This window comes from Anoplophora glabripennis, unplaced genomic scaffold (genome assembly GCF_000390285.2).
Source record: "Anoplophora glabripennis isolate ALB-LARVAE unplaced genomic scaffold, Agla_2.0 scaffold437, whole genome shotgun sequence".
Classification (NCBI taxonomy): domain Eukaryota; kingdom Metazoa; phylum Arthropoda; class Insecta; order Coleoptera; family Cerambycidae; genus Anoplophora; species Anoplophora glabripennis.
Genome location: NW_019416527.1, coordinates 162,202 through 184,589, shown reverse-complemented (window position 1 = coordinate 184,589; position 22,388 = coordinate 162,202). Strand labels below are relative to the sequence as shown.

At 35.7% G+C, this 22,388-nt stretch overlaps 1 protein-coding gene across 1 annotated transcript in view; it reads left to right on the top strand.

Moving 5' to 3' along the window:
* The window catches only part of LOC108911055 (protein sidekick), a 118,702-nt gene that overhangs the window by 89,831 nt on the left and 6,483 nt on the right, over window positions 1–22,388 (top strand). Inside the window, exons 5-22 of the mRNA XM_018715881.1 lie at window positions 1,030–1,560; window positions 1,872–1,999; window positions 3,734–3,853; window positions 3,977–4,132; window positions 6,758–6,884; window positions 6,936–7,237; window positions 11,373–11,558; window positions 14,083–14,261; window positions 14,315–14,768; window positions 14,824–15,485; window positions 15,543–15,771; window positions 15,827–16,129; window positions 16,188–16,371; window positions 17,504–18,113; window positions 18,174–18,413; window positions 20,201–20,546; window positions 20,600–20,878; window positions 20,933–21,253. Coding sequence (XP_018571397.1) covers window positions 1,030–1,560; window positions 1,872–1,999; window positions 3,734–3,853; window positions 3,977–4,132; window positions 6,758–6,884; window positions 6,936–7,237; window positions 11,373–11,558; window positions 14,083–14,261; window positions 14,315–14,768; window positions 14,824–15,485; window positions 15,543–15,771; window positions 15,827–16,129; window positions 16,188–16,371; window positions 17,504–18,113; window positions 18,174–18,413; window positions 20,201–20,546; window positions 20,600–20,878; window positions 20,933–21,253 — 5,357 coding nt within the window. The remainder of the gene's footprint in view (window positions 1–1,029; window positions 1,561–1,871; window positions 2,000–3,733; window positions 3,854–3,976; window positions 4,133–6,757; window positions 6,885–6,935; window positions 7,238–11,372; window positions 11,559–14,082; window positions 14,262–14,314; window positions 14,769–14,823; window positions 15,486–15,542; window positions 15,772–15,826; window positions 16,130–16,187; window positions 16,372–17,503; window positions 18,114–18,173; window positions 18,414–20,200; window positions 20,547–20,599; window positions 20,879–20,932; window positions 21,254–22,388) is intronic.

Here is a 22,388-nt window from a genome sequence, read left to right as displayed (position 1 = left end):
GTTAGTTTTCTTACAATTTCCAAATTTTTTTATTATTTTCCTTTTGAATGCTATCTCATTCCCCCAAAAAAAAAACGATACTAAAAAAAGACTTTTGATGACACCTGTATATTATAGGGAACCCTGGTGGTACATTATAAGAAATTTCTGTTCTCAAATCCACCATGGTTCCACTCATCAAGAAAACACGTGCTAATAAAAGTAAATTTAAATACAATCTGTATCAAACAGAGCATTTTTTCTAAAATATTTTTATTTGAATTAAAATTGTTTGAAATATTCACAATCGTTGTATTTTTTAAAAGCATTCTATTATTAGCTTTTCTTTGTTTACTTTATTGTAAAGGTAATTAAGCCAATTTTAATAAATTCATAACTTTTTTCTAACAAATCTTATCAAATGAAATCAAATAATGTATTTTTAATTTATATAGTTATGTAAAAGATATGTAACCTCTCAGACAAGTGGGGCAATATTGGCAATTAGGAGTCTTGTCTGTGGGGTTAGATATCTTTTGTGTACTTAGATTTCTGATATCAAAGAACATGTATGTATGTATGTATGTATGTATGTATGTCGGAGGGTGGTGGAATTGTTTTTCCACCGCTGCACTTAGGCCTTATTAGGCCCCTTGTACACCCTCCTTCATTACTCAAGTACTTTTTCTTCAAATCATCCTATTTACTACACGGGTGGCTTGGTGGCAAAGTCTCGTACAGTTTATGTATGATAGCATGGTCTTGAGTTACAGAGATTTCTTGCTCTGTTCTCATTACCATTTATCGGGGACCACACGCCTGCGGCAAACGTTGGACGACCCAGGTCTCTGGTAGGCTGCCACAGCCACGTCCCCGAGCCTGCCTTAGGCCACCCATCCAAATTCCAGCCTGCATCCGTGATGCCCTATCAAAGAACATATTTTGACTTCATTTGATACGATTTTTTTAGGAAAAATTTTTGAAATTGGTTGAATTAGCCTTAGTTCCTTACAATAGAGTAAAAATCCACAATTGTAATTCTTCCGACAGAGCTCGCGCTATAAACTCCCAAGAAGGCAAGGAAGATCTCAGCGGGTTAGTAAAACTGATAGTAGAAGACGCCGAAGAAAATAAAGAAATATCCCCCACTATCATAATCCCACCAGAAGACGTACAAGTGGTAAAAGGAAGAGAAACCATCATCGAGTGCATAGCGAACGCGCAACCGCTGCACGAGCTGGAAACGTTGTGGTTCAAGGACGGCATCCCCATAGAAAGTTCCGACGTCAGCTACTCTTTCAAGGACATGTGGAACCGCACATTGATCCTAACCTCTATTAACACCACCCACAGCGGGCAATACGAATGCCATGTGAATTTGAAATCAGGGGGTTTCCCCACTGTCACAGCTTCGGCGCAGGTTAAGGTGTTGGAGAAGCCCAGGGTGTTTAGTAACGCGAAGCCGGAAACCTTAGGGGATTATGGGTGCCCCATGAGTTTGCCGTGCGATGTACTGGGAGTCCCCAAACCGAACATCACGTGGTACAGGAACGCAGAGGAACTGGATCTTAACGATAAAAGGTAAGAAAATTATTTGGTGACATTATTTATTTTTATTTAATTTAACAAAAGTTACTTGCTTCTTGCTTTGTCTAAATCAACTGCTCAATCAGAAATCGTATCTAAAAATTCAAGTTGACGTTGAAATAACCTCTACGGTTAACCTTTGTGTCAAGGTGAGAACCCCACAACTTTTTGTCTAAAAAGTTGTTCTTCAAAGTATTTCCCAAAGAAGATATTGCAGTGCGTTATTTAAAATGGGACACCGTGTATATCTTATGTTCTATTAAAGGTGTAGCCGCCTATATATATATTGTATATTATTCTATTAGGTATGTAGTGCAAGAAGACAACTCCCTTTTGATTCGAAAACTTCTAATAACCGACAATGGAATGTATCAATGTTTTGCGAAAAATGAAGCCGGAGAAAGTTCACTATCAACATGGCTGCGAGTGAAAAGTAAGTGAGGATTTTTCTTTAAAAGTTCCAAGGAAATTGAATCTGCGCTTAAACCATTCTTATCTAACATTCTTCCATTTTGAGCGGACGCATTTTCCTTTGGAAACAAAATAAAACTTATATTAACTGTATTTCCTAACACAATTATTTATCAACATGCAGAACACAGAAAAGTTCGGAGTTTAGCTGCTAGAGCGGTGAGATTGAGAAGTTCAGGTGAACGGCATAGCAAAAAGAACTTTATTTATTTGTCTCCATGTAAGGATCTTTATCAAAATCATAGGAATGCATTTATACACGTCTTGCACACGTAGACTAGGTAGACGATTCAATGTTTGATTGGTTTTGATGATCGTGCACAGTACTGTTGCGACTGCCCTTATTATTTTATTGTCAAATATACAACGCGACACTCAAATTGCAGCACTCGGGAAGACTCATCACTAGAGCTCGACATTTGGGTGCGAAGTCAATGGCGTCACTAAGAAATTTAAAAATAATTTAACTGTATTAAGTACCTATATTAAGTACCAGCATGTTATTTTATTGCAAGTGACGGGTGGTCCTTAAAAATGTTTTAATTTTAATACTAGAGATATATGTTTGTAGCTTTAAAGTGGTTTCGGTTGTTTTTTTTTTCAAACATGTACATTTGTCAATGAATTTTGCCTTATTAGGCTTTACAGTGCGCGTTAAACATGTCGCATGTGATTATTTTTCCGTCTGTAGTTTCATTTGCAATTGTTTTCCACTTCAATCCTACCGCGTAATTACCTACTTTTTTTACGTGAGATACGGTAGTGCGGCAGCCCTAAACAGCCGATTTCTTTTGTGAATTTGACTTTCAATATTGTAACGTTGACGGGAACTTAACCTACATAATACAACTTCAACGAAAAAATAAACAATTCTATTGCCGCTTGATACATCGCCTCCAAATGTTTCTTGTTAAATGTCAACAACAAAGACTTTCCTTCACCTTGACGTTTTTAACTTTCGCGTTTAAGTTTTCCAATCAGACTGTCCCCAAAACTGAAAATTCCCAATTCTTCTTGAAAATTGATATTTGTTTTACCTTTTTCTCGTAATTTTTACATCCCACTGCGACAGGCACACAAAAATTTAACAATGAAGACACACAAACACACTGTACCATCTAAAACCTGAAATAAATAACTTATTATGGCTATACACTTACATTGCACAAAACGCTTAAACTAAACACTAAATACCTATTTAAATTTTACCATAAATTTAAAAGTTATTTCATCAGATTAGTAAAAAAAACATTTACAATTAATTGTATTAGCTTGATAGGCATGGCTCGGAAAAGAAGAGATATTTTAAAATTTTTAAAGTAAGGGTCTGTATCAACACGTGTGTGCTAAATGAAACGAACCACGGTGCCACCAAGCCTCACCCCTCCGCATTATTTACGCACCAAAGTGTCGAGCTGTACACATTTCATCACTTTCCATCTTAATTTTCTTACTACAACCAACTTCAATGACTAACAGTCTTCATTCACGCATTTCCACTTTCTTTTAAGCTTCTGGGAACCTTCCAAAATAATAATTCGAATTCCCAACATTACATTTACTAGAAGAGTGTTGCAATTTAAGACGCGTAGTATGAAAACTGAATGAAATGAATTTTCCCTTATATTCTGCATGTGTAAATGTCGCAAATACATCATTTTAAACCAAAAACTGTATAAGAATGAACTTTCCACAGCCGCGCAGCCCGTTATGGAATTCGGTCCGAAAAACATGACCGTTCTCGATGGAAAAGACGCCACGTTGAGCTGCAGGGCAGCGGGAGCACCGATCCCGAACGTTACCTGGATATACAACGGTAAGTCGCTGAAGACGACGTCCGAATTAGTCGTTAACTTGCCAATATAACATTTTGCTTTGCGGTTTTCACTTAATGTACCAGCTGCATGACGTGCGTGCATTTTGCTACTAATTTTTTCAGGTGAAACGGAAATAGAGACGTCGAGCAGAGTGCAGATCCTGGACACTGGGGATCTACTCATCGCCGCCGTGAAAGAGTCGGACGCTGGGCAATACACTTGCGTTCGGTCCAACGAAGCTGGGGAAGTTAGGGGATCTGCACATCTACAAGTGCTCGGTCAGTATAATTGTGCATGACTGAAGGTTCTTCTTTTAGATATTAACTATTTTTTCAAGCATGAATTTGTCCACTTTAGAATGTTTTTATCCTTATTGCAAGAACATTCTATTATATTATTTTACTTTAAAAGTATTAAGGTAATTCACGGCGATTTTGCTGTGGGCACCAAGTACAGTCCGTACGATATTTGTTGAGATAGAATTCCAAGAAGGCTTTCTTGGAAGTAACCGCATTCAACTCTCAAGGTAGAAAGACGTGGTAGAAAAGACATGGCGGCATGACGTTCACCGTAGCAGCTTGCAGTGCATACTGTGTTTTGCAGTTACGAAGGCGTGTTTCTTCGGTTATTTTCTTGGAATTTTTTCTCAACAAATATTATATGGACTGTATCTATAGCGATTTTATGTTCAGGCATATCAAACTGAAAGCGGTAAAGAATATCTTTATTTGTAGAAAATGTCGGGTATAATTTTTCTATAGAATGTAGCACTTAAACAAGCATAAAAAGTTTATTTTTTTCACTTTGAAAAAACATTTTTTTATGCATTATTTGTAAAAACAATTCATTTTAATTATAACGGGTGTTCGAAAACTACAAGCACATTTAGGGAGTAATTCTATTTGGATAAATAAAAGAAAACTCAAAATTGACAAACTTTGACAAATTGTAATTTTTTTAAATTAATATTTAACCATAACTGTTTCTTCAGTTAAGCGATTTTTTTTTCAAACGTGCACACATTATTTATTGATGACATAATCTTACTCGCCATAAAGTAATCGGTCACATAGATGCTGTTATTGTAGCAAATAATTTTTATGACCAGGTGATTTAAATTTAACTTTTGCTATTGAATTTTTGTAAGAAAAATAACCAATAACATCAGCGATATCAGGTAAAGGTAAAGGTAAATGTAAAAAATATTTATTGTGCATAGTTATATATCACAGAAAATAATAAATTCAATTATGAATAATGATTAAAAATCATGATGAAAAAAATGCCATTCTGCAAAACACGAGTCAAACACAAAATTGATAACTAATCTGTAACTACTATCTACTGAACTCGACCATTATCGACTTTGGCAAGTTATGATATACAGTATGTCCACGGTTAGAGTGGAAAAGAGGGAAAATATTTTATTTTTCATTTTACGAGAAAAGGCCATTCTTGATTAAAGTTATTGCTTGTCTTTAGAATATCTTTAAATGTCTTTAAAAATAAGCAAAAATTTTAATCGACTTTTTCTCGTAAAATGAATAAATTTTTTTTTGTCCTCTTCTATCAAAGTAGGCCGATTCATATAGAAATTGAAATTATAATATAAATTTTAATTCTAAGCAACTTTTCTTAATCTTAAACAAAGTCAGTTTATTCTTGAACAATTTTTTTATTTACCGATTTTCTGATCACCCTGTACATGCAAGATGAAAGTCCTCCATGCCAACCGCATTTTAAAGATAAGCAAACATTTTAATTAAGAATGCCTTTTCCTTGTAAAGTGATAAATAAAAATATTTTCCCTCTTCCACTCTAACCATGGACATATACAGGGTAGGAAAGTACCGATGGTCTATCTGAAGTTACGTGAGAGCGATAAAGTAAGCCATAGAAATCCATGCGATAGAGAAGGATGGCTATAATGAAGGCTTCTCATTGTCACCGCCCGTTTCGCCCTTCCAAATAAGATCCACTTCTTATTCTAGTCTTTTAAAATTTTTTTGCAAATTTTAAGAAAATTTATAGAATTTGAATTAGTGTTTAAAATAAGAGAAAAATATTTAATTAACAGTTTAGTTTTTTTTAAAAGGTTCAATTTATTTAAAAAAGAAATACCTTCCATAAGGTCTTATTTTTATTATTTTTTTTTTTTAATTGAGAATACGATAAAAGTATACCTACTATCTACCTATTTCAGACAGATTATAAAATTTATATTAAGAACCTTTTAGTAGGTATCAATTAAATTATATAAGTAATATGTATAACAATTCTATGCATAGTTACAATCTAATGATGTAAATGTGATTAGCTAAGCAAGGCTAAACTGCTTCCAAAACTAGGTACCCTAATTAATTCTATAGTAATTCTATTAAAATCTTTGATTAGGAAATAGGAACTCTCTCCTAATCTAAGATTAAAATCAACCAATCTCTTCAACTTTCTTATTTCTTTAGGTTTTAATCTTCTATATAATATATAATATCTATGATCATATGAACTACTTTTCTATTCTCAGGTTTTAGAACTACAACTACCCCTCTTACTGTTAAAGAAAAAGGGATGTTTGTCAATGTCAAATGCTTTAAATAATTTGATATTTCTAAAATGGCGGGAATATTATAACGTTTATTTTAATTAAATTATGATTTGCAGAACTAATTTTATTCGGTATTTGTCACTGTATGATAATTGTTAAATGTGTCAATATGATTTTATTATCCTTATTGCTTTATAATGAGGAGATGCTGGAATTTCTAGGTTAGAATATTGTGCTGCAATTAACAAATAATTACATTCAAACAGTTTAAATTGTATACATAATCTCCCTTTAAAAGAATGTTTTCTAGAAAGGCACCTGCTTTACAATTATTTTTAATTTCTTATTTCTTTTATAGTTCGAACCCAAATCATACAACCACCTGTTGATACAAGAGTGCTCCTGGGCCAGACAGCAACGCTTCAATGTAAAATCTCCTCGGATCCCCTTGTCCCTTACCAACTAGACTGGTTTCGTGATAAACAGTAAGTACTGTTGATAATTCGCACAACTTTACTTTACCTTTGATATTCTAGGATGATCAATCCAAGAGCCACCCAACGAATACGAATCTTAGACGATGGCACTCTAGAAATAGAAGCCGTTCGGGCTTCTGACGTTGGCCACTACACCTGTGCTGTTCGCTCTCCTGGAGGCAACGATACTAGATCAGCGAAGTTGTCTGTCATCGAGCTGCCTTTTTCTCCAACAAACGTTAAAGCTGAGAAATTGGACACCGGGACGCAGAGAGCTGTTAACGTCAGTTGGACGCCCGGATTCGACGGCAACAGTCCCATAAAAAAGTATATAATTCAAAAGAGGGAAGTTCCCGAACTAGGTGAGTTGATATCTGTATATAATTCTTCCTTTAAACATTGTTTTTGTGTTATATGCATTTTCTTACTAACATCTTTGTAGAGTAATGTTTGTAGTTTTTATGTAGCACAAAGCAGTTAGTAGCTTGTAATTAGAAATAGATATATTTAAAGCCTTTAGCTGTAGTGCAGATCTGAATATGTGATTAACAGTCAGTCATCATAACTTTTAATCCAAGATTTTAGTTGATTGATTGCATTTATTGTTGAGACCTTTTTTTCAAATATCTTCAATAACACCATAATCAGAGGAGGAAAAGGAACCTGACAAAATTTTGCATCTGATTGGCTAAATATGTGCCTCCTCCAGAATAAGTTGAAAAAAATAAATATATTCAGAATGTTTACTTGTTTAGTTTATAGAACATAATTTTATGTTAGTAGGCTTTTATATAGACAATTTGTAGACACTAATATGATTTGTTCAAAAAAGAATTGTGAAAACAATATCTCCAATTTTTACTGAAAGGGCTTATGCTTTTTTAGAAAAGAAATCTCTAAAGTTAATAAAACAGGAAAATATTGTTTTCTAGGTTCATTTCAGTTTCCCATATGCATATTTATTTTACCTGTTTACTATTTTATTGAAAATATGTTTTTGCATGAGTATTATACTTACCGTCAAAGCTGAGGTATTTTTTTAACAGGATGTGAAACTCAGAAATAGAAAATTTTACAAAAAATGGCTATATAAGAAATAAAAATAATGAATATCGGAAACTTACCTATATAATTGTGATAACCTGAGTATTTAAATTAAACCAGAGAAAAAAATCACAGAGGTTACCTACTGCTTATATTGTTGAATGGTGTTCAACATTTTCTAAAATTTCTCCCTCAATTTCAGACATTTCGGGTCATATAGTCCATCCCACATCATGAACTAAGTTATTCATTTGTGGTGTTGAGTGATTCCTTAATGCAAATCTTTCCTAGTATAGATAAGATGCTGCGCCTGCCGTTTGTAGACACTCTCCGTAATTCAAAACCACATCTACAACCTCATTGTTTTCATAAACGTATACTATTGATTACAAAATGCATATTATAAACACTACAATGTAACAAAAATGAAGTTATCACTCTCAGCACTCGAGGTGGTCCTTTTGCAGTAAATTTGCATATGCGTTTGTCAGGGTAGCAAAAACATCCGTCAAAACAGGAGAAGCTTATTTAAATTTTATAATTACATATTAATATCTGAATTATTCTGCAAAGTTTTTAGAAAAATACTTTTTTAAGAGCTCCACATCTTTCTAAAAAATACTACTTCTTGGATAACATGCTCTAGATTATTTTAGGAAAAACGTAGTGCGGATTAGGGTGGCCCAAAAAAAACTAATATTTTTTTTTCGTGTTATGAAAATATGTTAGTTTACCATGTTTTAAGAGCCCCCTCAAAAAATCTGTTAAAAAAAAAATTTTTAGAGGTTGCTCAAAATTTTTTAATTTCCAAAATTGTCAAAAATTGAATTTTTTAAAAAAATTTTTTTTATCGTTATTTTATCATTTACTAGGTTGAAAAAAATCTCGATTCTGAATATTTCAAATCGATATTTTAATTTCTAAAGGTTACTCATAATTATTTTAACTTTAAAAGTAGTGTACCTAAAATGTTTTTGAGCGACCTCTAAAAATAAATATCAACGAACTAATAATTTTTTTATTCAATTTGATGAACAAAAGAATAGAAATAAATCACGACACTTAAAAAATTTCTCGAGGCAAAATTTACTACCACACCCGAGTATCAAATATTTATAATTTTTTAATTTTTTAAAATTTAAGTGTCTCGTGATTTATTTCTGTTCTTTTGTTCATCAAATTCAATAAAAAAAAATTATTAGTTTGTTGATATTTATTTTTAGAGGTGGCTCGAAAACATTTTAGGTACACTACTTTTAAAGTTAAAATAATTATGAGTGACCTTTAGAGAATCGAGATTTTTTTCAACCTACAAAATGATAAAATAATGAGAAAAAAAAATTTAAAAAAAAAATCAATTTTTGACGATTTTGGAAATTTTTAGAAATTTTGAGCGACCTCTAAAAAAATTTTTTTGAGGGGGCTCTTAAAACATGATAAACTAACATATTTTCACAAGAGACACAAAAAAAATATTCGTTTTTTTTGGGCCACTAGTGCGGATATTATTTTTTGATATTTTTTATTATTTCAGTGTTACATTTATTAAATATAGCTAAAATGCCAATGTTTTTTTTACTATTACTTACTTTTTACTATTATTTTTATTATTATTCTACAGATTTTTTTACTGTTTGTTTTTCTAGATTGTGTTATTTTTTCCTTATCGTTTTCATTTTAGTTGCGTTTTGTATACAGTTTAATATTAGTATTCTTTTCTTTTTTTTTTTCAATTTAAATGATACAAAAGTTATGTTCAGAAACCTAACTTCTATACAGGGTGATTAAGAACTTATCTGACAAAAATAGGTAGGTAAAAACACTGGTGTAAACACCAATGAAGAACAAAAAAAAAACATCACTGTTACCAATTTTTTTAAAACCATTTGAATGAATATGATAAAATGGTAAACAGATTGAGCTAAAAACTTAGGTATATACCAAGTAATAGAATGGCAAAAAAACAGAAAATGTCAGTTTCTTTTTATTTTAGATCTGGATAGATCAGGGGCAATGTTTTGACTTATAAAATTCAACACAAAGCCCTGAAGATGTCATAATAAAAACAACGAAACGTGGACGTGTAATAGCAATTTTTGTTATACTTCCTAACCTAATCCAAATTCAAAAGAAAAGGAAATATATGAACCATAAAGAAAATTACAATTTTTTTATAATCTTAGCAGCCGAAATTTAGTAGTAGTAGTGGTGGTATTTAGATAGTGCCTACCAGAACTTGACATTATTAGATTTTTTTGCCTTCTAATGCAGTGTTCAGAAATATGGTTATTCTCATATAAAAATGTTGTAAATATTCCTTAGCAACATTAATTTAAAAAATCAAAATCATAAAATTATTGATTAACTAAGAAATAGAGAATGTACTCCGTGGAAATTTTTTTATATTTTTTAATAATGTTTGCTTTCAAATTTTGTTATGTAAAAGATTTTTTCGACCTTTTAAAAATAAGCAAATTACCCCGTAACTCCCGTTAACTCGACCCTCCATTTCGTAATAGGGAACACGCCGCACAATCCGGTGGAGTACACAGCAATCGAATATTGTCATTGTAGCGAAACAACTGACTTCCTAGTCATCGTCTCGTCCCGTTTTGCAATTGTTTTCAAAATCACAGTGTAACGGATCTCAACTTTATTAAAACTTTATCGACGAATGAGTGAGTGTTTTTTTAGCCATATTTGTCATTTTAAATAAGTATGTACCGTACAACTCTGAAAAGTAATAAGTTATACAATAAGGTATAAGTACTAAAAACTGAATAATTTACCTACTTGAGTTGTTAATGCTTCCTCTTGATAAACAATATGTGAAATTTTACCTATTTTTGCTCTATTTATACAATACTAAACCACACTTCAATAACTATTGTACATTATACTAATTAATTAAAATCTATTACTAAACAATTTAAACATAACTTATCTTATTCAAAATACAGTAAGTACATTACTGAGTACCAGACAGTATCATGTTGTAAAAGAGTCCAGGTTTTTGTGAATCAGGTAACCTGAGGCATAATCAAGCAATTAAATAGCGTTCAGTAATTATTTTCCTTTAATTAATTATCTCATGTTCTGTAAGGAATAGTAAAAAATGTTTCTAAATCTAATTTCTGAATCACCTTTATAGTTTATGTTATATTGCTAGTAAATAATAACTTTTTGTCATAACTCTTACTAACATTTCTTTTTAAAAATAACACAAAAGCATTGTTTATCCGCATGAGCATGTAGAAATGTAATTTGGGAATAGTTGAATCATAAATAAAAGACCTACGAATAACTAAATATACACTGTTTTAAAAATTGAGTTAAAAAATTTATTTTTTAAAGAGAATTATAAACGCATGCTCATATTATATGGCCATTTCCGTTTGTCGTATCAAGTTATCAAACGGTGTTATTTTGTCCCATTAGTACCCCCTATTTTAGGTCCGATACCAGATCCGCTTCTGAACTGGGTGACGGAACTCAGTAATGTATCTGCCGACCAACGTTGGATATTGTTGACGAACCTTAAGGCAGCCGCCTGCTACCAATTCAGGGTTAGCGCCGTGAACAGCGTGGGCGAAGGTCCGCCTTCCGATCCTAGTAACCAAGTTATGTTGCCTCAGGAAGGTAAGTAAAAAATTTTTTTTTGGAATTGGATTCTTACGTATTTTTTCACTTAAAATTTGGTCGACTGAATTAAATACGTCATTTTTACACAATATACTTCATATGACCAATAAAGTGTTTTGATTTTTTTCTTTCATTCATACAGGCGGCTCATATAAATTTATATTTAAAGGTGGGATGTTATATTGAACTATTGCATGATATTGTTTTGTCCTGTTAATTTTTGTCCATCTCCAGTCACTGTTCGATATTAACGTGTTCTATGAATATCACAGATATATAGCATGACGTTCTTTGTGCCACAATGATGCATCATACCTTAAAATATTTCGTGATGGGGTAGGCAACTGTAATTTTAATCACTGTGTTTCACCAGTTCAATATCCACATAAAACAATATTAAGGAAAGATTGTGTTACAACGGGTGATACAAATTGAACCATTATTTTAAGTAAAAAAAAACAAATTTATTGTGAACTACTTATGATTTGTTATTTCAATACAGAGCACAAACTGACCGACTGACTATAAAAAATAATATTTTTCAACTGACCAGAATCTGGGAATCTCCTACAAACGGTCATCCTTTTGATGAGTAGTAGTAGTGGAAAGGGGCGGCCTCAGCCTGGCAATTGGGCCACAAGTGGGCCCTTTTTGCCTACCCCACCGTCCCATCCCTATCCACTTTCTCCTTCTGACCCTCCTCGAACCTACCCGATGCCCTAATGAATGCCAGGATTTTGGTCCATGGAAGATCTCTCACTTCAACCCCCTGCAGCTCTTCAGCACCAAAGACTTTATGTCTTATCCTCGCAAAGGCTGTACAATGTCCTAGAACCCCTACTCCACAGTTCAGGCATAGAGGGTCCTCCCCAATTCCTATTAAACTTAAATGCCTCCCAAGTCTGCAATGGTCTGTCAGAACCCCCACCATTTGGTTTAGGGCTCTTCAACTAAAGCTCAGCAGCCATCTCGTCTTAGGTTTATTAAGTCCATGTATGAAACTATGGGCCTGCCTTCATCCTCTATTTCTCCTCCAGTTCTGACCTAAAGTTTAATAGGCCCATTTATTGTGCCTCATTAATGCTACCTCGTGTGATTCCTAGGATTGGTTCAGGTCCCCAGCCAGGTCCCCCAGATCCGAGACGAGCTAGTTGATCAGCCCTCTCATTACCAGGGATAATCATGTGGCCTGGGACCAAAACCAACTCTACCTCTCTTCATCTGGCCAATGATTCTAGAGCATCTCCACATTCCTGGACGAGGGCAGACCTTGTCCTTGAGCAGCTAACCGCTCTGAGTGCGGCCTGACTCAGAGCAGATAAAAATCTTCTCCTCTACACAATTCCTTACTTCTTCCTTGCTTGCTACCATCAAAATAGCAAAAACCTCGCCCTGGAAGACTGTGCCATCATTTTGATGAAATTTTCGATCACTGTTTTGTGTAATAGAGGGAGGCTCTATTTCACCAATAGCACCTACGATATTTCTGGAGCATTTCCATAGACTTTATTTTTTACATGACCCTAAAGAAAAAATTGTCTATTGACATCTCTGAATTGAGAAATAACATGTTTTCTTATTCAATAACTTGAATGTTTCCTGGTATGTAACTCCATCCTGCTGAAAATAGACATATCCAAGTTCAAAACATCAACTTCGTACCAAAAAGCCCTATTTTAAAAAATATATATGGACCTGTAATGCCTCCAGCTCAAAAACCGTACCAAAGTGTCTCTCATACTGAATGAATTGGTAATTGAACATTTGCTTTTGGATTTAGAGAGCCCCAGATATGAGAATTTTGTTTATTGACATAGCCAGAGAGATAGTATTGAGCCGCTTTGCTCATGACTCCTGAACATTTCTAAGTCATCATCATATATTTCCAGTACCCAAACAGTGAAGCCTATCTATAGCTTCAATTCTTGCACCATTTGAATTTTATAACCCTTTAAGACAAGAGGTACCAAATTTGATGTAAACTTACTTATAATGTGTCTAATTGTTGCACATTATCGAACACTTTCATCTTCAGCTGCAATGTGTTTATTTGATCTGGCTGGAAGAGCAATATTTAATCACTATGAATTCTGCCAAAACATTCAATTTTTTTGTTAAATCAACTAAGAGAAAAGTTTCTTCACATCGACCAAATCCGTTTCAAACTTTGCTGAACGTTTCCACAATATTTTCACCATTTTTATAGTGAATTTTCATAATATCCATGCACTGCTCAACCGTGTATCGCTCATTTTCGTTAATGGTATAGGTAGGTTATAGTTGTCAGCAGCCAGATATGAAAGTTCTAACTTTAACAGATGAAATACTAACATGATATTTAAAATAAATGTTCAGTTTGGATCAGCCATTTTATTAATTCTTTGTTGATCATTTAAATTTAAATTGTATCGTTCTCTACCTCATTTCCCACCATCCAATTTTTGCCTTTGATTTAGTTGCTTCTGTAATAAACGACAAAAGAAATCTGTCTCGAATATACTCCAAAATATTTTTCTCGTAGCACCTTCCGGGCCTCCCGTTGGCTTTGTTGGGTCCGCCAGGAGCTCTTCGGAAATAATAACACAGTGGCAACCCCCACTGGAAGAACATCGCAACGGTCAAATTCTTGGTTATATAATCCGTTACAGATTATATGGTTACAACGAAAGTCCCTGGAATATAAGGAATATTACCAATGAGGTACCTGCATTTTTATTATTATGTTAGTATTCGTCTAAATTCGCATATTCTAGGCTCAGAGAAATTACCTTATTCAAGACCTGATCACCTGGAAAGATTACATCGTGCAAATTGCCGCGTACAACAACAAAGGCATCGGCGTTTTCACAGAAGGAGCCAAAATCAAAACAAAAGAAGGTGTTCCAGAAGCCCCGCCCATAATCCAACGAGTGGAAGCGTTGAACTCGACTTCCATACAAATTTGGTGGATCCCACCAGACCCGCAGAAGATCAACGGGATAAATCAAGGTTACAAAATCCAGGCATGGCAGTGGCATCCTACCAGAGGTAACATCGAGGCTAGTATGATGACTGTGCATCCTAATTTATTAGATCCCTATGCGGAACAGACTGCTGTCATGACTCATCTTAAAAAGTTTTCCGAGTACAATATTACAGTGCTCTGTTTCACCGATCCTGGAGATGGAGAGATCAGTGAATTCACCTATGTCAAAACCATGGAAGATGGTAATATATTTCATTTTTTTGTATTAAAACGTATGTGATGTTCTCTCGTTTTCAGTACCTGACGAAGTTGCAAATCTGCAATTTGACGAAATCAGCGACAGGGCTGTGAAAGTGATATGGCAACCACCAAAGAAAATAAACGGTATCTTAACTGGGTACCAGCTGATATACCAAATTAAAGACGATCCCGACACTATGCGCATAAAGAATTTCACCGCTGACGATTTAAGCACTAAAGTGAACGATCTGCAGGCTACCACTCATTACCGTTTTGAGGTAACTGCATGGACGGCGGTTGGGCCGGGTCCACCTAAAATCGCTATCATCCAGTCGGGCGTCGAGCCTGTCCTACCTCACCCGCCGTCTAAACTTGCACTATCAAACATAGAAGCTTTTTCGGTAGTCTTGCAGTTCACTCCCGGATTCGACGGTAACTCTTCCATAACAAAGTGGACAGTAGAGGCTCAAACTGCGAGGAATGCCACGTGGTTCGTTGTTTATGAAATTAGTGACCCCGACGCCACTACTATCACAGTGACGGGACTTGTTCCTTTCACTATGTATAGGTTGAGATTAATCGCTAATAATGTGGTTGGCGCTTCCGTTCCATCTGAAGCCACGAAGGAGTTTCAAACGATACAAGCACCTCCTGCGCACCCTCCTAAGAACGTTACTGTAAGAGCTATGAGCGCTACTGAACTACGTGTGAGATGGATAGTAAGTATTTCGTATTTAATGTAAAATGTGTATGAATAATTTTATTTTATATTTTAGCCTCTTCAACAAATAGAATGGTTTGGTAACCCTAGAGGATACAATATAACATTCACAGAATTGAGGAGCGGCTTTGCCCACAGCGCCACTATTGAAGACCACACAGCGAATTCCCATGTAATAATTGGCTTAGAAGAATTCGCTTTATACGAAGTAAAAATGCAAGCCTGCAACGATGTCGGGTGTTCCTCTTACGGACCCAAAGCCCTCGAACGGACCAGGGAATTCGGTTTGTAAAAATTAATTTAAATTGAATTAATATTTACTGGCATTATTTATTTTAGTTCCTTCGAAAGGTCCCATAGATATTATCGCAAATGCTACATCGTCAACGACGATAGTCGTTAAGTGGGGTGATGTGCCGAAAGAACATCAAAATGGCCTTATAGAGGGTTACAAGGTGTTTTACGCGGCTGAAATCAAATCTCCTGCCCAGTACAAGCTAATTCCGAATAATTCTACATTCACCACAACCCTGACGGAGCTGAGGAAGTTCGTTATTTATCACATACAGGTGTTGGCGTATACGAGGCTTGGGGACGGTGAACCTAGTCAACCGGCTGTCAGCGTGAGAACTTTCGATGATGGTAAGATTTGATTTAACTAGAGATATGGACCATTTATTGATTTTTATATAAATTTCAGTACCAGGAGCCCCTTCGAACGTATCTTTTCCGGATGTTTCGTTTACATCGGCGAGAATTATTTGGGATGTGCCCGAAGAACCCAATGGTGAAATTCTTGCGTACAGAGTGACGTATCACATTAACAACATCAATACCAATAGTAAATATTCAAAAGAGTTCCTCCCTTCTGCAAGGACTTTCAGGTAAGCGAAATTGGGTAAAGCTACTAATATTCGCGATAAAAACTAACGAGATGGACATCTAATACATTAATTTTAAAATCACTTTCATAGGGAAGATTTATATGTTGTGTTTGATTATTTTTACATTCTATTTTATCATTATTTTTAAACTCCGAAAAATAACATTTAAAACTGATAAATACGCATTTATTAAAAAGATACAAATTAAATTGTCTACAATACACCACCATAAACACGGTTAGGAATTAATTATGCAACATCCGCATGATAACAACGGCAACAGTATACTAATGTTATGTGAACGTGAAAAGCATTCTGAAGCAACAGCTCGTGCATGTCTCGGTTGACCCGCTTAGCACGCCATTTAATTGCGGCTCTCTCTGACGGCCCTACTGATAAACCAGTGAATACAGCAAACAAACATAGTAGTTTCACCTCGTGTGATGCGAATGGAATGGAAACTTTGTAAATGAAAACAAATACATCATTTAAACAAATACACCTACTAAAGGTTTTGAGTTACCTGTATCTATAATGGATGTTAAAATATCTACAAAAGCTATTGTGATGTCAATGCGGACAAAACACCACACATTAAAACATTTACAAGTATTTCAAAAAAATTTATATTTTTATACGACTTATTAAATATTAAATAATGTAAATAGTAATAAGTCCCTAATTGTACAATAATGCAAGTTTTAAAATAATTATTTTAGTTTTTTGTAAAATACGTATAAGTAATAAAAAGTAAATAAAAATACTAATCTGCTAGATTGAAATAATTTTTAAATCATTTCAAGTTTGTAATAAATAGTATTTGTTACTTGTTTTTTAAAGCACTGAGTTTAGTTTGTGAATCTCAGTGGCAATGACTTCTGACAACATTTATCTAGTTTAGGTTAATTATCTACATAATGTCAGTCCACCTGATAAGATATGATAATCCTAGGGATTTTATTTATTACTTTTTTCTCTATGAATTGTTTGACAAAAACAACGCCATCTTTTGGTTATTATCAGTCACAGTGATAGCCAAAATGACCTTAAAATGTTAAGAAAAGAATATTTACATTAATAACATTTTTGTAACAAACGATTTGAGTTCACTTTCCCTTTCTTTCCATTTCAGATTCACTCAGTTGGAACCTGAAAAATACTACATGTTTTCGGTGACGGCTCAAACAAGGTTAGGTTGGGGCAAAACAGCTCATGCCTTGGTTTATACCACAAACAACCGTGAACCTCCCCAACCACCTTCCTTGCCCCAAATAAGCCGCAGTCAAGTCCAAAGTAAACATATTACGTTCAGCTGGACGCCTGGCAGGGACGGATTTGCTCCTCTAAGATATTATACTGTTCAAAAAATGGAAAACGGAGGCCCTTGGCATTCTCTGCCTGAAAGAGTTGATCCGCAACTAACTTCTTACACTGTCTCAGATTTAAAGCCTTTCACGTTGTACAGGTTTCGTATTCAAGCCATGAATGATATCGGCCCTAGTAGGTTTAGCCCTGAATCTATCGAAGTAAGGACATATCCTGCCTCTCCCAGTAAAGGTATAAGTAGTCTTAAAGCTGTTCCGATTACTACAACAAGTGTGGAGGTATTTTGGGAACCTGTAGAGGAACAGTATTGGAGTGGGGATACTAAGACGGGAGGATATAGGGTTGTGTTCCAACCTGTGTCGGATTTTCCGACGGCACTTCAAGCAACTCCCAAAGAAGAAATAATGGGGATTAATGTAAGTGCTTCATGAAATACTACGGATTATTGTTAATATAAACGTGTGTTGTATTTCCAGGCCTCTAAAATGGTTTTAAGTGAACTCTTGCAAGATAGAAATTATGAAATCATAGTAGTACCATTTAACGCTCAAGGAGAAGGTCCCGCAAGTCCTCCGATTACAGTGTATGTTGGTGAAGCTGTACCAACTGGAGAACCCAGAGCTTTACAAGGAGAACCGGTGTCTTCAACGGAGGTTAGACTGAGATGGAAACCGCCGCAGCAACATATGCAGAATGGGGAGCTGGGAGGATATAAGGTATGTACACATTCAAGTTTGCCTAAAAAATAGGTTATGAAATTATCGAAATTTTTGTTAAAGAATTTGCAGGCTGGTTGCCATGTAGTCGGTTTAGACTTGACATTTCGAGAGACATATCGCTCTCTTCTTCAAAAGTTACTCTGAAACTGAAGATCTACTAATCTTTTAATTGTCAGTGGTGCGAGAAACAACTACTCCGAGGGCTATATGTCCCTACCGGCATTGAATTATACTCGCAACACCTAGTGCAACAGCTAGGATCATTCTCAGTTTAACCCACCAGGCACAGACCGGTTTCAGACTTATTAGTCCTCATCAGTATGTCATAGGTGACAACCGACGAACGATCCAACTGTTTTGCGTCGTATCATCACAACAAGGAAATACATTGTACGCGGAAGTGCAAAGGGCTCCAGCTGTCGTGCATACAATGTATTTCCTTGTCCGAAACCGGTCTGTGCCTGGTGGGTTAAACTGACAAACGATTCTAGCTGTTGCACTAGGTGTTGCAAGTATAATTCAATGCCGGTAGGGGCGTATAGCCCCCGGAGTAGTTGTTTCTCACAACACTGACAATTAAAACATTATCTTCGCCCTCTGTGGGTGGCAGTCGTGCAACAAGTACCTGCAATATAGCACGTCGCTTTCTGCTGTATTCATTTGAATGGCACAGTTGGGAGTCAGCACGACAGATGGAGCCATTTGCGCTCCAGCATACAATCTACTAATCTTGTCACTATTTATATTTGATGTTTTCACTGATCCATGACGTTGTGGTGGGTGATCTCGTACATGCTGTTGCCATTCCAATGGGTTGCTTTCACGGATGTCTCTCTTCCATATACCTGGTAGATCCACGCCGCCGTCCCTGTTGAAATTGTTCAAATTTTTGTAAATTTCTAATGCTTCTCTGTACAGTTGGGGCCAAAATCTTCTCTCTCACCACCATGTTGGTTTCACTCAGATCCACTGTGTTGTCCCGTGATCACCCTGTGCTCTGCTACTGCCCATTTTCCCCAGTTATTATTTTTGAGGTGGCTTTTGTGTTCTTTTAACCTCGTGTTGATGTGCCTTCCTGTTTGTCCTATATAGACCCTGGAGTTGGTCTTTGGAAACACTTCCACCACCTTTTTTACGATTTGAATACTGTGTTGATATCCTTCTTTTTCAAAAGACGCCCGATTTTATCTGTATAACCTTTCACATAAGGTAGATACGTCGTCGCTAAGTACTCCTGTTTCTCCATGGACGTATGTCTCCTCCTGATAGTTCGTTCAATATTTCTCAAGTTGTAGCCATTCCCTCTCAGGGCCTTGCGTAGGTGTTCTAGTTCCTCAGCCAAGTGTCTTGGCTTGCTGATGATCCGCGCTCGACGAATCGAGATATTTATGATCCCCTGTTTCTGGGCTGGGTGGTGGTGGGAGTCCGCAATCAGATGTTTGTCTGGTTTCCTCTCAACCAAAACATCCAAGAAGGGAATTACTGCCACTACTAGTCAAGAATAAACTCCCTGGAATTTAGAATCAATTCATATGCAAAAATTGAGTACAACAACACAAGGCAATGATTACAAGCCATACACTGGAACGCCTTAGACTGGTGTACACAGCAAATATAAATACCGGCCAGAGGACTTAATCTCCAATTTCAGTCTTTTCTAAAGAGATACATATGTTTTTTGAAACGTTGAGAAGTCTAAACCGACGATATTGCAACCATCTCAGAACCATTGACAATTACCATGGCAATCTACAAACCAAGCTATCAAAAATGTATTTCCTTAGATATTCTACTTGGTTCTTAACTCACCGCAAGACTTGGAGGAAGGAAAGAAATGGGAGGAGGAAATAGAAGTAGTCCCCGCATCCACCACCTCGCATAGCTTGGTGTTTTTGGACAAATACACTGAATATAAAATTCAAATCCTGGCATTCAATCCGGCGGGAGACGGACCAAGGTCGCAACCGATCACAGTAAAAACTCTCCAGGGTCTGCCTGGTGCACCTGTCAATTTAAGATTTACGGAAATAACCATGAATAGCTTAATGGTGTCTTGGGACCCTCCAAAGAAACGAAACGGAGACATCATTAGTTATATCGTAACATATGAAACTACCGAAGAAAACGAACGTACGTTTAATATAAAATTGAAATTACAGAACCTTATACAGTTGTCTTTGCAGGTTTTAGCAAGCAAGTGAAGCAGAAAGTCACCTCGACGTCGCTTCAAGTGCAGAGTTTGGAAGAAGAAGTCACTTACACCTTTACGGTTAAAGCGCAAACTATCGACTACGGCCCGCCAATTTCAAGCAATGTTACCACGGGGCCGCAGGAAGGCTCGCCAGGCGCTCCTAAAGAGCTGACAGTAGCAAAGACTTTATCTAGCGTGGACTTACGCTGGTTGAATGGACCAACTGGAAAAGGGCCCATTCTTGGATATTACATAGAATCTCGCAGAAAAGGTAAGTAAGAAAGATACGCATATTATCTAATTACGTTTTGATTCATAATTTTAGACGACACCAGATGGCAGACTGTCACGAAAACAACCAACGGGATGCTACAAGAATTCACAGTCTCTTATCAGAGTTTGTTGCCTTCGACTTCATACAAGTTCCGAGTCATTCCTTATAATAAGTTTGGAATTAGTTATCCGGCTTACTCGGACGAATCTGTGCTTACTCCTTCAAAACTTTACCTGGAGTACGGATATCTCCAACATGTACCGTTTTATAGGCAGACTTGGTTTATGGTTGCTTTAGCGGCTACTTCTATAATCATCATAATTATGATTATTGCCATACTTTGCGTCAAGAGCAAAAGTTACAAGTACAAACGTGAGTAAAATAAGTAATATTTCCTTATATGTAAGGACGTACCAATTTTGACACTTTTAGGGGCTTTTTTTAATTTAAGAGGGCTCTACAGCAAATAGGCAACCAGCAATACATTTTTATAGATTTTATTATACAGTGTGTCCAAAAAGTCTGGAAACACCTGAATAATTTCCCAGGTAAATTATTTTTGGAAAATGTTAAGGTTGTTCTTGTAGTAACTTTTGACGAGGAATTCAGTGGTGACCTTGGCAATCGAAAGGGCGGGAAATTTTACGTCTAAAACCTCTAAAGTCATAAATCAGGGTTGACCTTGAAGGTCATTCAAAGGTTATTTAAATTTGAAGGCTGAATATCTCCAAAGGACGCAGTTGATGAAAATAGTACAAAGCTCACTTTATCTTGTTTAATTGCAGTTAGTGGTGACCTCAAACTCGACCTTCTTGATCTAGGTCAATTTTTTTTTTACTGAAAATCTCGTGACGTCGGCAATCAAAAGAGCGGAAGTTTTCATACTTTTACTTTTAGCGTTACCCAGGAACAACGACGTGGACGTACTAATTTCTGTTCCCTTTGGAGACGCTTTATTATCGTGAGTCCCTTTGTCTCTCACATTTGTGGTGCCTCATTATCGTGAACAAAAAAATTACCTTGAAATTAACTTGAAGGACACCAGGAAGGTCGAGTTTGAGGTCACCATTAATTGCAATTAAACAAAATAACTAAAGTGAGCTTTGTACTATTTTCATCAACTGCATCCCTCGGAGGTATCCAACCCCCAAATTTAAATAACCTTTAAATGGCATTCAAGGTCAATCCTGATTTATGACCTTGGAGTTTTTGGGTGTATAATTTCCCGCTCATTCGATTGCCAACGTCAAAAATGGGGGTTTCCATTAAAAAAAATGGAGATGACCTTGAAATAACCTTCAAGGTCATCGTCAAGGTAAAATCCAAGGTCAAATTACTACAAGAATGACCTTGACATTTTTCAAAAATAATTTACCTGGGAAATTATTCAGGTGTTTCCAGACTTTTTGGACACCCTATATAGTTTGTCTAAATATGAATCAATGCACAAATAACAGACTTTCCTCCATTCTAACGTAGGTTTTCTATAAAAGGGAGTTAGTTTTAT